General features: G+C 40.8%; 1 protein-coding gene across 1 annotated transcript; it reads left to right on the top strand.

Annotated features, from left to right (window-relative positions):
- The first annotated feature begins 1446 nt into the window (after positions 1–1446).
- LOC147624488 (uncharacterized) lies at positions 1447–4746 on the top strand. The gene is made up of 2 exons (XM_086819496.1): positions 1447–2164; positions 3547–4746. Exons 1-2 carry the CDS (start codon positions 1568–1570, stop codon positions 4552–4554), a joined length of 1605 nt encoding a protein of 534 aa, XP_086675622.1. The 5' UTR covers positions 1447–1567; the 3' UTR covers positions 4555–4746.
- The last annotated feature ends 8305 nt before the right edge of the window (positions 4747–13051 follow it).

The raw sequence follows: 13051 nt of genomic DNA, 5'->3' as shown, positions 1-13051 counted from the left end.
TAACTACATGCTACCGCATAAAAGAGAGGCCACTGAGAGTTCAGTTAACTGGGAGCTTTTGCATTATCCCATTTACACCTTATTAATTGATCATAACATTTTCAACCTTACAATTGGACATTTAATACTTCCAACCTTAATGCAACCCTTTATACCATATTTTTCCATAATTCCTATAAGGTGAACCACATACCTTAGTGTTTTTTATTTTCTTTTTAATTAATTTTCTTCCTTAATTTTTTGGACACTAAGCACATCATTTCCTCATTTTTCAAGAAGGCTCAACATAAATAATTATCTACATGTAAAGTATAATGTGCATAATGTGCACACCTAAAAATCTCAAGGGTAATTAAGGAAAAAATGTGTACATGTACACACATGCATGTGCTAGAGAGACATTTCACATTAATGTGCATGTGTGCTCATGGAGCATTAGAGGGGTTCTAACCCTTGAAAATTTTCAAGGTGAAAAATGTGCATGTGTACATGTGTGACCCTTCATATATTTTTATGAGATTTAATAATAAATTTATACGAGAAGAGAGTTAGTAGTTCTTTAGTCACATGGGGAGGGATCTTACAGGGTAAGACTCGCCTAATTGGGGAGGGATCTTATTTATACGAGAAGAGAGTTAGTAGTTCTTAACTCACATGGGGAGGAATCTTATTTATACGAGAAGAGAGTTAGTAGTTCTTTACTCACATGGGGAGGAATCTTATTTATACGAGAAGAGAGTTAGTAGTTCTTTACTCACATGGGGAGGGATCTTATAGGGCAAGACTCGCCTAATGGTTTTTGGTTAGGAGGCAGTTATGCATGCCGCTTATGTGTTAAAAACAAATGCCCCACCAAAGCATTGAACAGTGATGCCTTATGTCATCACTCCATTTTAATATTATTCTATTGAAAATGGTTTCCAAAATATAGAAAAGAAACCAAACAATGTTACACTTTTGTGCTATATAAACAAAAAAAAACAAAGTAAACTATCTTTTACACCTTACCCTCGAGGGGAGGGGAGGGGGAGGGGGAGGGGTTCACTGAAAATAAGTAAGTGTATCATGTAGGTTCAACATAAAGGGTGGTTTTTTAAATCTTTTTTTGAGGGTACCATTTGTAGGGGTATTCACGGCTGAGCGTAAAAAGTTATCGCGGTTTTAAATTGAAAATTTGTGGATAAGGATGCAAAAAATTCCAGAGTGCAAAACCATGAAAGCGAAGAAGGAAAAGTGAAAGCTTAATATGGCCACATGAAGGGATTTGGGGAAAATGAGGAGATGATTGATACAATTCTCTCGAAAGTGGAGCACGCACTGAAGGGCATATATTTCTTGAGGACGCATGAGAGGCATATTTCTTGAGGACGCACTGAGGGGCATATTCCTTGTGGTAAAAGTTCTTTCACGCAGCTAATATAAAAGGGAGTATGCAGCTAGAGAGAGCGAGCGAGAGCGAGCGAGCGAGCGAGGTGCCCGAGAGAGAGCGCTAGCTGCGCACCTTGAGAGAAAGAGAGAGAGCGCGCGCGCGCTAGCTGCGCACCTTCCGAGAGGGAGAGAGAGAACTATGGCAACTGAGCAATTGATCAAGCGGCAAAGCTGCGGACCCGGCCTCGCGAAGCTGTCCGCAGCCTCGCGTAGGAGCACACCTGTGGCATTGTTCCAAGGCTACAATGCAGTGCATGGGCATGGGATGAATACAGCAGTGAGAGGGCAGAAAGAACTCACGGGAGGCACAAGCTTCGTGAAGTGCGACATCTGCTACACCACAAGTGAGCTTAGCCAGACGCTGCAAGTAGAGCAGTCTCTGTCGGTGAGCTATGATCCCGTGGGCAGCATCTCGGAGAAGCTACGATTCTTCCAGAAACTGAGCGCTTCCTCCACCACCACCTTCATCGTGGTGTTTGCCCGGCACACCAAAGCCAAGGAGGTAGTCACCAACGTGCAGCGGGATGTTTCAGTGCCCGCCCCGGCTGACGACACGCAGTTGCGAGAGTTCGTGCAGCTCTACGGCGATAGCTACCTATCCAGCCGAACCCTCGGCGGCGAGTACTGCGCCGTCTACTCGTACTACTCCGACTCGAGGGAGCAGCAGCAGGGGCTGCGCGCAGACATCACAGGGGCTGGCATTTTTGCCGGGGTGAGTGTGGATGCATCCTTGCAGGTGAGAAGTCAAAGCTCTTACCCACCCAAAATTCATGCACCACTAGGGCTCAAAAGTGTGTGTGTTTTGGAATAAAAAGAGAAAAATGGGCTAACCTTTCTGTCACCCAAGTGTGGTTAGCCCACTACTCTCTAAAGTACAAGATCTTGAGTTCAAGACCTGTAGGATAGATCAATTTGGTCTCTTGGGATTGTTCCCACCACGTTAAAATCTTCTCTCTCAAAAGTGTGTATGTGTTGGAATTTAAAAAAAAAATGGGCTAACCTTTCTATCACCCAAGTGTGGTAGTTTGGTTAGCCCACTTCTCTCTAAAGTACAAGATCTTGAGTTCAAGACCCGTCTAATAGATCAACTTGGTCTCTTGAGATTGTTCCCACGATGTTAAAAACTTCTCTATCTCTCATACACACCCCGCTTGTTTTTGTCTTGCTTACTCACTCTTTTCCTCACACATTCTCTTACACACACTTCTTGTTTCTTTTGTCCCACACACGCATGGACTCTTGCGCTAGTAGAGCAGGGATAAAGTAGCCTAAAGTAGGCTTTTATGTGGCGGATTTGTCATCAGCCCATTGTGGGATATTCCTTCACCACTCTAGGGGGATGATTCACTTGAGTGTTCAAGGGCAAGACCCCCTCACACACGGTGTGAACACACGAGTGTCCCTTCCCAAGCTTCATACATCAGGGCTTTAACTTAAAACCGCAAAGTTGAGAAGCCCTAGCTTTATAGCTAGACCAACTTTTGAGGGAGTCACATTGACCTTAGGCCCATGTCACACACGGGGGGTGGATGGACGAGGTTCTTTAAAAAAAGGACTAATCAAAAGCGGCACCAGCCTGCTGATGTCTTGTCACAACATCGGCCCACCAACATTTGCATGCTAAGTTGGCATGCCAACTCAAGGCCAACTTTTGGGGGAGTTTGGGCCGTTTGTTCACCCTGCCCAAAGTATGAATAGTGAGAAAAACTGACAAAAAGTGCATTGCTTGCCCACCCACATGTGACAAAGTGCCCGTGGCCCCTTTGTTCACTTGCCCAAGTCACAAAAATGGCAAATTTACTCTCATAATAGGCTTTAAGTGATACTTTAGAACAACATTAGTAAATTTTTTTGAATAAAAATGGAATTTCATGTCCTCAAGAGCTATAATAGATAAGGGCTTCTTTTGATACCCCTAAAAGCATGCTAAACATAGGGCCTTTGTGTGTGCACCCGAGTTTCATCATTTCCACATGATTACTTGGGGTAATGATATTACATTTTGTGAGTGTTGAGGTTTAGTGAAAAAACTAGCTTCTCTTTAACTTATGTTGCCAGTTTCGAGAGTATTTTCTCTTCATATATGTCTACCTCTTGAATCTAGTCTATATTATGCAGGTCAATATTAACAAACTCAATTCCACTCAAAAAAGGCGCATCTCTTTTGAACACCGAATGTCCGGCATAGCCAATCCCGAATTTCCCTCTTCTAACAAGATCACAGAGTTTGCCTTGAAATTCCCCTCCCTTGAGCTAACAGCTCCTGTAATCATAGACTGGGCAGCTTCTGGCTATGAGCAGGTTCCAGGCATAGGCAGCATGTTCAACAGTATAGCACGCAATCGAGAGTTGTTGGCAACAAGCCCCGAATCCTCAACAACCTTGAGAAAATTGAAGGAGCTAAAGGAAAGTATAGATGCAATAAACAAGGTGTACAACTTGTATGACAGTAACTACAAGGATGACACTAAGCTCAATAATGTGAAGGACGAGGTCAATCAAGATGAGAGCAATGTGCGTTCTATGATAAAGGCTTATTTAGACGATCCTCTCAAGCCTCTTCAGGGACCTTTAGTGCTACGCTCGCTTGACAAGGGCATCCCATTTTTACAATATGAGGTGCATGAATCTGCGCGAATATCTTCAGGGGACTACGGCCCCGTAGTATTTGATGATGTGCAGAATCCCAAGGAATTCTTTCAACAACGCAAGAGGGTCTCTGCCATCCAGCTGCGCTCAAGTGATCGTCTGGTAAGTTGCCTTGTTGTCACTTACTCTGGTGAAAACATGCAATCACAGACACTCAATCATGGCACTCATGAGCATGACTCCGGTAGCCATCTTAGCTACGTTCTCAATGTGTTGCCCAGCCACTACATTGAATTTATGTCTGGTAGAATTGGCTCTGTCCCTGGTATGGCTCCCCGTCCAGTGATCACCAACCTTGCTTTTATTCTTGATGATGACTCTTCCGTCTATGGTGGTCCTTATCAAGGCCAGCAATTTGGATGGACCAAACCCAAAGGCTCATTCCTCTTGGGCTTCAAAGGTTGCCATGGTTGGTACATTGAAAACCTTCAGGTTGTCTATGCTTCCTTCTCACCTGCATATTGGTCCCCAAACTAAGTTACAATCTATCCAATGTGTCTCTACTTGTAAGATTTATAGTCACGACTATAGTTATAATCTATCCATGTAAGATTTATAGTCACGACTCTCCCTATTTCCACATCAATATTACTGTTTGAAAACTTTAGTATTTATATTATTTGTATATTTCTTATTGTCTCCTTGAATTATCACAAGAAGTTTTAGACATTTATGCCACTATGATCCCACATTGCGGATTAAGATTTATAGTCACTTCCACATCAATATTACTGTTTGAAAACTTTAGCATTTATATTATTTGTATATTTCTTATTGTCTCCTTGAATTATCAAAAGAAGTTTTAGACATTTTCCCACTATGATTCCCACATTACCGATTATGACAACATCATGAGCTTCTGCAGGTGAGGCGGAGCATGCCTAGCTGGGTGCGATGGGGGGCACGGGGCAGATGCCTCCTACCCCCGAATGAGAAAAACTAGATTTTACAAATAATAAATTATTTTTCCACAAAAGAAAATATATTCTTCTTAAAAGGCAGACAGGGCCACATTCAAAAAATGGCTAATCAAGTCAAAAACAAGAATTGCAAGAACAAATGCCTCAAGCCATTATTGTATTCATAATCATATGAGAAAAAAGAAGAAAAAAAGTTACGATATTAATTTCAAACTTTAACTTTTAATTTTAGCTTTAAATATGCAACACAACAAAAAACATATAATCAATTTATTAAATTTATAAAATTAAATAATAAATTTATGTAGGAGTACTGAAAATTGCATAAAATCTAACAATTCCTCCCAGTAAAAGGTAAATTTCAAACTCTCAAATTTCAAGATACTGAATTGATTAACCGTACACGCAAAATGTGCACTTCGTTCTCTATGTACACAACTTTCGTCAAAGCTAAAGAATGACTTCTCTCTTTGACAAATATAAATTCTTTTAGTGTGTCATCACCTAGTTAATTTAAAAAAAAATAAAAAAGAAGTGTGTTGATTGCATAGGTGCTAGAGCTAATCAAGTGCATCAAATCCTTGTACTATCTATTATTACTTGGGCAACCATAATAAGCATCTATTGTATTAGGCATACATGAGTGAAACAACCCCCTTTCAGTCCTAAATGTTGTCTTCTCTTCATCTCCTTCCTTCATCCTTATTTAATGATATCTCAATCAACAGATCTGAATAATAAACAAGATTAATCAAAGCATAAATGCCAATAACATTGGCATAATGCTCAATTGATCTCTTGTGAATGAGTGTTACAAGCTACCAAATGAGGCCCCCAATCCATTCTTTTATAGCTTGAGAAAGCTACCCACACCATGACATCATTGATTATGTCACTACACCATTGACTAGGTTCAATGTATGAGCATCTACCTAGGCTCTTTTACATGAGTGAATAACTCCATTTTTGCCCATGACATCATCGATTATGTCACTACACCATTGACTAGGTTCAATGTATGAGCATCTACCTAGGCTCTTTTACATGAGTGAATAACTCCATTTCTACCAATGCTTCTAACCTTTGAATACCATCTAATGTCCACACAATATATCTATCATACCATGTCTAATGCCATACCATACTAATTCCATCCCAATGTCCATGATGCCTTCATTTGTAAGTGGCCATTGGTGGTAGCCAACTTCCAACAGTGCTTACCAATTGCTTCACCAAAGCATGATGGTTCCACATGCTTAACCATTGACATCATGTATGCATAATGCATTGCATACTCTTTGTACGTCAACTTGTCCATGGGATACCTTACCCTTTGTGACCTTCTCACAACCTGTGGCTCACTATGAACCTTTCTTGCATGTGGTGGCACATACCTTTCTTGCCTTACCCCCCCTGGTGTATGTAAGGATGGGATGCCAAGTTCCTCATCAAGGTTTTCCATGCCTAAGGAATCATAACCTATGATACCAACTCCTTCCACTTTCTTCTTTCCCTTATCCAAAGAACTACTACTAGTGCTACCCTGCTCATTTCTCAATCTTCCATTTCATAGGTTCACACTGGTACCATCACTCGATCTTACAGGTCCTGACAATGAAGTAGACACATCATTTGGCAACTTTACATGAATTTTTGAATCAATGTCATCTACCATGACATCCAGCTTGTCCTTGTACCAACTTGCCAATTAATCAAGCACAACATCTCTTGATATAACCACCTGCCTTGCATTTGGATTGTAGCATTTGTAGGCTTTCCTATCTTTTGCATAACCAATGAATATGTACTTCTCTACCTTAGGATCCAACTTCCTCCTTTCATCAGAAACATGTACATAAGCAATGCTCCCAAAAACCTTGAGATGACTAATGTCCGGCCTATAACTTGTAAGTCTCATCTCAAGTGTACTCTCATGTATGGAAGTTGTGGGTGTCTTGTTCAACACATACACCACGGTGGCACATGCCTCAACCCAATAGTGATTCGGCATGTTCTTCTAATTGAGCATAGCTCTAGCTACTTCACATATCACACGATTCTTCCTCTTAGCAACTCCATTTTACTGAGGAGTGTACCTGCAAGTAAGCTACCTTCTTATCCCATGCTTTTTAAGATAGTCATCAAATTCACATACCACACGATTCTTCCTCTTAGCAACTCCATTTTACTGAGGAGTGTACCTGCAAGGAGTGTACCTGCAAGTAAGCTACCTTCTTATCCCATGCTTTTTAAGATAGTCATCAAATTCACATACCACACGATTCTTCCTCTTAGCAACTCCATTTTACTGAGGAGTGTACCTGCAAGGAGTGTACCTGCAAGGAGTGTACCTGCAAGTAAGCTACCTTCTTATCCCATGCTTTTTAAGATAGTCATCAAATTCATGCAAGGTGTATTTTCTACCACCATCTGACCTCACATATTTGATCCAATTCCCATATTGCTTTTTTGCATATTCCTTGAAAGCAATGAACTTTTCAAGAGCTTCACTCTTCTCTTTAAGAAAGTATATCCACATAAACCTTGTGTAATCATCAATGAATGTGATGTAGTACCTGTTTCCATTCATAGTTAGGGATTGAGCTAGCCCCCAAATATCACTATGAATAATCTCCAATGGCCTATGGCTTATGTTGCCTTCCTTTGGAAATGGAAACCTTGCTTGTTTCCCAAATTGGCATGCTTCACATACATGATGACTTCCATCATTCTTAAACCTGGGTAAGCCAGCAACAATGCCTTTTACTTGCATGTTATTCAATCTGTGAATGTTCACATGTCCAATTCTCCTATGCCACATGTCTATGTCCTGCACAACTCCATGACTCTTTGAGAACATAGTTGAGCTCAATTCTGGTAATCTTGCTTCAAGCTTGAATAGCCTACCTTCCTTCTTGCCTTTGGCTATCAACCTGCAGCCATGCTTGAAGTCTTCAACAAAGCAACCTTGCTCATTGAATCTGACTTGTAGTCCCTGTTCTACCATTTGACCCACTGATGCCAAGTTCTTTGTGATAGAAGGTACATACAGTACCTCTAACATGTTCTTTACATTTCCACCATGAGTAATAGGATGCTATGTGTCATCACCTGTGACCACATAACCTTGAGTCTCCATTGGTTGCATCTTCTCAAACCATTCACCATGGCAAGTCATATGGTTTGAGGCACTTGAATCCATGTACTAAGACTCATCTCTGCCATCACTATTAGATGTCATAGTTCCCATAACATGTGTCATAGTAAATAAATTATTTGAATTTCCATCATTGTTGCTAGTAGAGGCATAGTTACCATGCTATGGTCTACCACTTCCATTTCTTACATCATTTTGCTTTTTATAGCAGCCCTTCACCATGTGACCAAGCTTGCCACAATACTGGCATTCAATCCCACTAGCATTATGTTGTTGGCCTTGCCAATGACCTCTTCCTCGAGTACATGTTCTCCCCCTGCCTAGGAAGTATGTATTTCTACCACTACCACCTCGTGCACCATATGAATTTTAAAAATTATGTGGTGGTCTATCTTGCCAACCTTGGCTACTTCCACATCCTTTGAAAAAGGATCTCCCCCTACCTCTCGCATCTCAAGAGTAGAATGCTTGATCCCTAGCATGAGTAGATGTACTAGAGCTAGTACAAAGCCCAAGCTTCATCTCTTCAATTATGAGCAATGAACAAAGCTCATGAAAATTTGGGGGGTTGTCACCTCTCACTGTAATAGATGCATCAAAATTTTTGTATTCTTTGCCCAAGCCATTCAAGGTAATGGCTACCAAATCACTATCATCCATCGGTGTATTGATGGATGCAAGAGCATATGCTAGGCTCTTTATCTCTTAAACATAGTCATGCACACTTCTACTATTTCTCACCACACTGTGCATCTTTTGCTTCAATTGAGGTTTCCTTGCCTATGTATTAGTGTTATACAACCACACAAATGTATCCTATGCATCCCTAGGATTATCCAAATTCTGAATATGACATAGCATATTGTTTGTCACACATATGGCAAAGTAATGCAATACTTTGTTAGCTCTTTGCGTCCAAGTCTTGTGAGCTTGTACCTGTGCTAGGGTTGCATTTGGCTTTGCATCTTCACTTATAACCAAAACCCAAAAACTTTTTCCTTTTAAGAAGCTCTGCATCTTGTACTTCCTAAATTGTAATTTGTTTCTGTCAGGCTTCTCTCCCACAATCTGTATTGGACCATCTCCCATTGTGAATACTTGTAATGTACCCTAATCTAGCACTCTTTTCAATGCCTTACAAAACTCCAAATGCTTATGAATCAAGCTTAATATGTGTTATACATATGCATTTACATCCCAGGAGGCTTCATGTTGCATATGAACTTCATTTGAATAATTAAATTTGGGTAAAGGTAAAAAGTTAAATTTTCTAGTCTTTTTTCTCGCCAATAACTAGTTAAAGATTGTGCGCTAATTCCTTCAATTATTTTTCAAATTCAATGATTTAACATTCATTAGATTTCCAATACATTGCTCCAACTAACCCTAAGAGGGTTTGACCAAATTCTTCAAGATGAGAGAACCATCAAAATTTTTAACTCTCTTGTTTGTTATTTCTGCTCATGTCAGAGACCAATAGTCACTTAAAGTGCTCTAATTTCTTCAAATCTAATCCAAATACAAAAAATTTTGAATCAAAAGTTTAGCAACTCCTTGCTTCTTGTATGTACCAAAGGAATTAGTTCAATTTTCTAGAGGTAGAGATTAATAGCATGATTAGTGAGGCTCTATTTTTGTAAGACAGTTCTATAATTCTGCTAACTATCCATTAATTAGCTCATTATGCCTATAATCCTCCAAATGATTCTCCCAAATGAGTTTCCCAGCACCATTCACACATTTTCTAAGCTTTTTAAGACTTTAATCACTTGCAATGGCCCTCTATCAAATGGCATCAAAAAGTATGAATGTTGTCCCAAATCTGCATCAAAAAAGTGTCACCTATTTGAGATGCCTGTAGGGAGAGGACAATACACCATTGAGTTGATAGGCATCATAGAAAGGGGTTGCTCAGAGGAAAAATAGGCACATTGTTGGAATTAGGGTTGCAGGGAAACACACACAGCTTGGAGAAGACAAAGGTAGCACAAGGCACTCAATAGAGAGTTGCAATAGAAAGATGAGATAGCCCTAGAATGATGGGCGTATATACAATGCACGGGGTAAAAAACCTCCTAAAGAGGGAAAAAGTGCCCCGGCAGTCCTAAGTGTGTTCACACACATCACTACCTCATGTATATGGTAACAAATCCCCCCTGGGAGTGATGCGGTGAACGAGAGCTGGCACATAGAGTATAGGGAAGTGCCATGTCCTAAGGACATGATCAATCCACAAAGGGGAGTAAGCCCAAAGCTTTGCGGATAGGTGGGGCTCTTCACATTATGCTTGGATGATAGCATTGCACAGAGAGTTTGGAATGAGTGAGATGGGTATTCTTCATTGCTTTCTTGTATCAAAAACTTGGCAAATTATGAGGGGGATGCACACCTCCTAGAAACAGTACGTATAGGTGCTTCTTGTGGCCATGGTATGAAGGATTGCACACCCTTATCTACTACTCTCGATTGGACTATGAAGTTTTCATCTCTTGATTCCTATGAGCTGGGGATACTTCATTGTACCAAGAGCTTGACGGGTCACTTATCTGGTAGCACTAGGTTGGACATTTGTTCTCCGGTTGGGCTTCTCTTGGAAGGATTTAAAACGGTACAAGAGGAAGGCTTCTCTTCGTGGCTTGGTGTGACACATATTTGGGTTAGAGATGTGGATATTTTGCTTGCGGAGATGTGTCTTGGAGCAGTATGGATTGAGTGCGTGGATTTAGAGATTCCAGCTCCTTGAAGACTCGTTCTTCACCCAGGATCTCAGAGGGGGTGACAGCATTATTTCTCCGGTTTTGTACCCTTTTGGTGGTGTCAGGGGTGCCCAGTTTTTTCCCAAAAAACATCATGGAGGCCACACTTGATGTCTTCAAGTGTTCGGGGCATGGAGCTTCTTCTTTAGCTCCCTGGTTTTGGTGCTACATTCAGGAGCTGAGAGGGGGTGTTAATAGAATGGTCACCTCCTGTATGTGAGTGAGGGGCTGCTTTGTGGGTGTGCCTACCCAAGAGAGAGGATCACACATTCTACACTGTATGTGGGGAGGTGGTAGGTCTGCTAGGGGGTTGTAGGCACTGTAGAAGGTCAACAACCTATAGGTCAAGGGGTTGAGGAAGCCCAAGGGGTGCCATGGGTAGCCCAAGAGCAGTGGGCAGCCCTAGAGGCAATGGGGCTGCTACTATCGGGTTGCTACCTGCTCTGCAGAGCCCGACTAGGGATTGGTCTACCTGCCTCACGTAGGAGCACACCTGTGGCATTGTTCACCTAGGGGGACGATCTAGGCGCCTACTTCTTGTGGATCCCCCCTTCCTTTTCTCCTTTTGTACAAGAACAAATGAGCACCAAATTCAAGGTTTGGGAGGAGGGCTCTTTATAGCCCAACAAGCCCCACATGGACTAGACTAAATGGTGGGCCACCCTCCACAAGACTCAACTACTTTGGGGGCTACCTAACTACATGCTACCGCATAAAAGAGAGGCCACTGAGAGTTCAGTTAACTGGGAGCTTTTGCATTATCCCATTTACACCTTATTAATTGATCATAACATTTTCAACCTTACAATTGGACATTTAATACTTCCAACCTTAATGCAACCCTTTATACCATATTTTTCCATAATTCCTATAAGGTGAACCACATACCTTAGTGTTTTTTATTTTCTTTTTAATTAATTTTCTTCCTTAATTTTTTGGACACTAAGCACATCATTTCCTCATTTTTCAAGAAGGCTCAACATAAATAATTATCTACATGTAAAGTATAATGTGCATAATGTGCACACCTAAAAATCTCAAGGGTAATTAAGGAAAAAATGTGTACATGTACACACATGCATGTGCTAGAGAGACATTTCACATTAATGTGCATGTGTGCTCATGGAGCATTAGAGGGGTTCTAACCCTTGAAAATTTTCAAGGTGAAAAATGTGCATGTGTACATGTGTGACCCTTCATATATTTTTATGAGATTTAATAATAAATTTATACGAGAAGAGAGTTAGTAGTTCTTTAGTCACATGGGGAGGGATCTTACAGGGTAAGACTCGCCTAATTGGGGAGGGATCTTATTTATACGAGAAGAGAGTTAGTAGTTCTTAACTCACATGGGGAGGAATCTTATTTATACGAGAAGAGAGTTAGTAGTTCTTTACTCACATGGGGAGGAATCTTATTTATACGAGAAGAGAGTTAGTAGTTCTTTACTCACATGGGGAGGGATCTTATAGGGCAAGACTCGCCTAATGGTTTTTGGTTAGGAGGCAGTTATGCATGCCGCTTATGTGTTAAAAACAAATGCCCCACCAAAGCATTGAACAGTGATGCCTTATGTCATCACTCCATTTTAATATTATTCTATTGAAAATGGTTTCCAAAATATAGAAAAGAAACCAAACAATGTTACACTTTTGTGCTATATAAACAAAAAAAAACAAAGTAAACTATCTTTTACACCTTACCCTCGAGGGGAGGGGAGGGGGAGGGGGAGGGGTTCACTGAAAATAAGTAAGTGTATCATGTAGGTTCAACATAAAGGGTGGTTTTTTAAATCTTTTTTTGAGGGTACCATTTGTAGGGGTATTCACGGCTAAGCGTAAAAAGTTATCGCGGTTTTAAATTGAAAATTTGTGGATAAGGATGCAAAAAATTCCAGAGTGCAAAACCATGAAAGCGAAGAAGGAAAAGTGAAAGCTTAATATGGCCACATGAAGGGATTTGGGGAAAATGAGGAGATGATTGATACAATTCTCTCGAAAGTGGAGCACGCACTGAAGGGCATATATTTCTTGAGGACGCATGAGAGGCATATTTCTTGAGGACGCACTGAGGGGCATATTCCTTGTGGTAAAAGTTCTTTCACGCAGCTAATATAAAAGGGAGTATGCAGCTAGAGAGAG

The sequence above is a fragment of the Cibotium barometz genome, chromosome 25, assembly GCF_041138505.1.
Source record: "Cibotium barometz isolate CiBa-2024 chromosome 25, ASM4113850v1, whole genome shotgun sequence".
NCBI lineage: Eukaryota > Viridiplantae > Streptophyta > Polypodiopsida > Cyatheales > Cibotiaceae > Cibotium > Cibotium barometz.
Note: the sequence above shows the minus strand (reverse complement) of the source record. Positions and strands in the feature narration are given on the sequence as shown.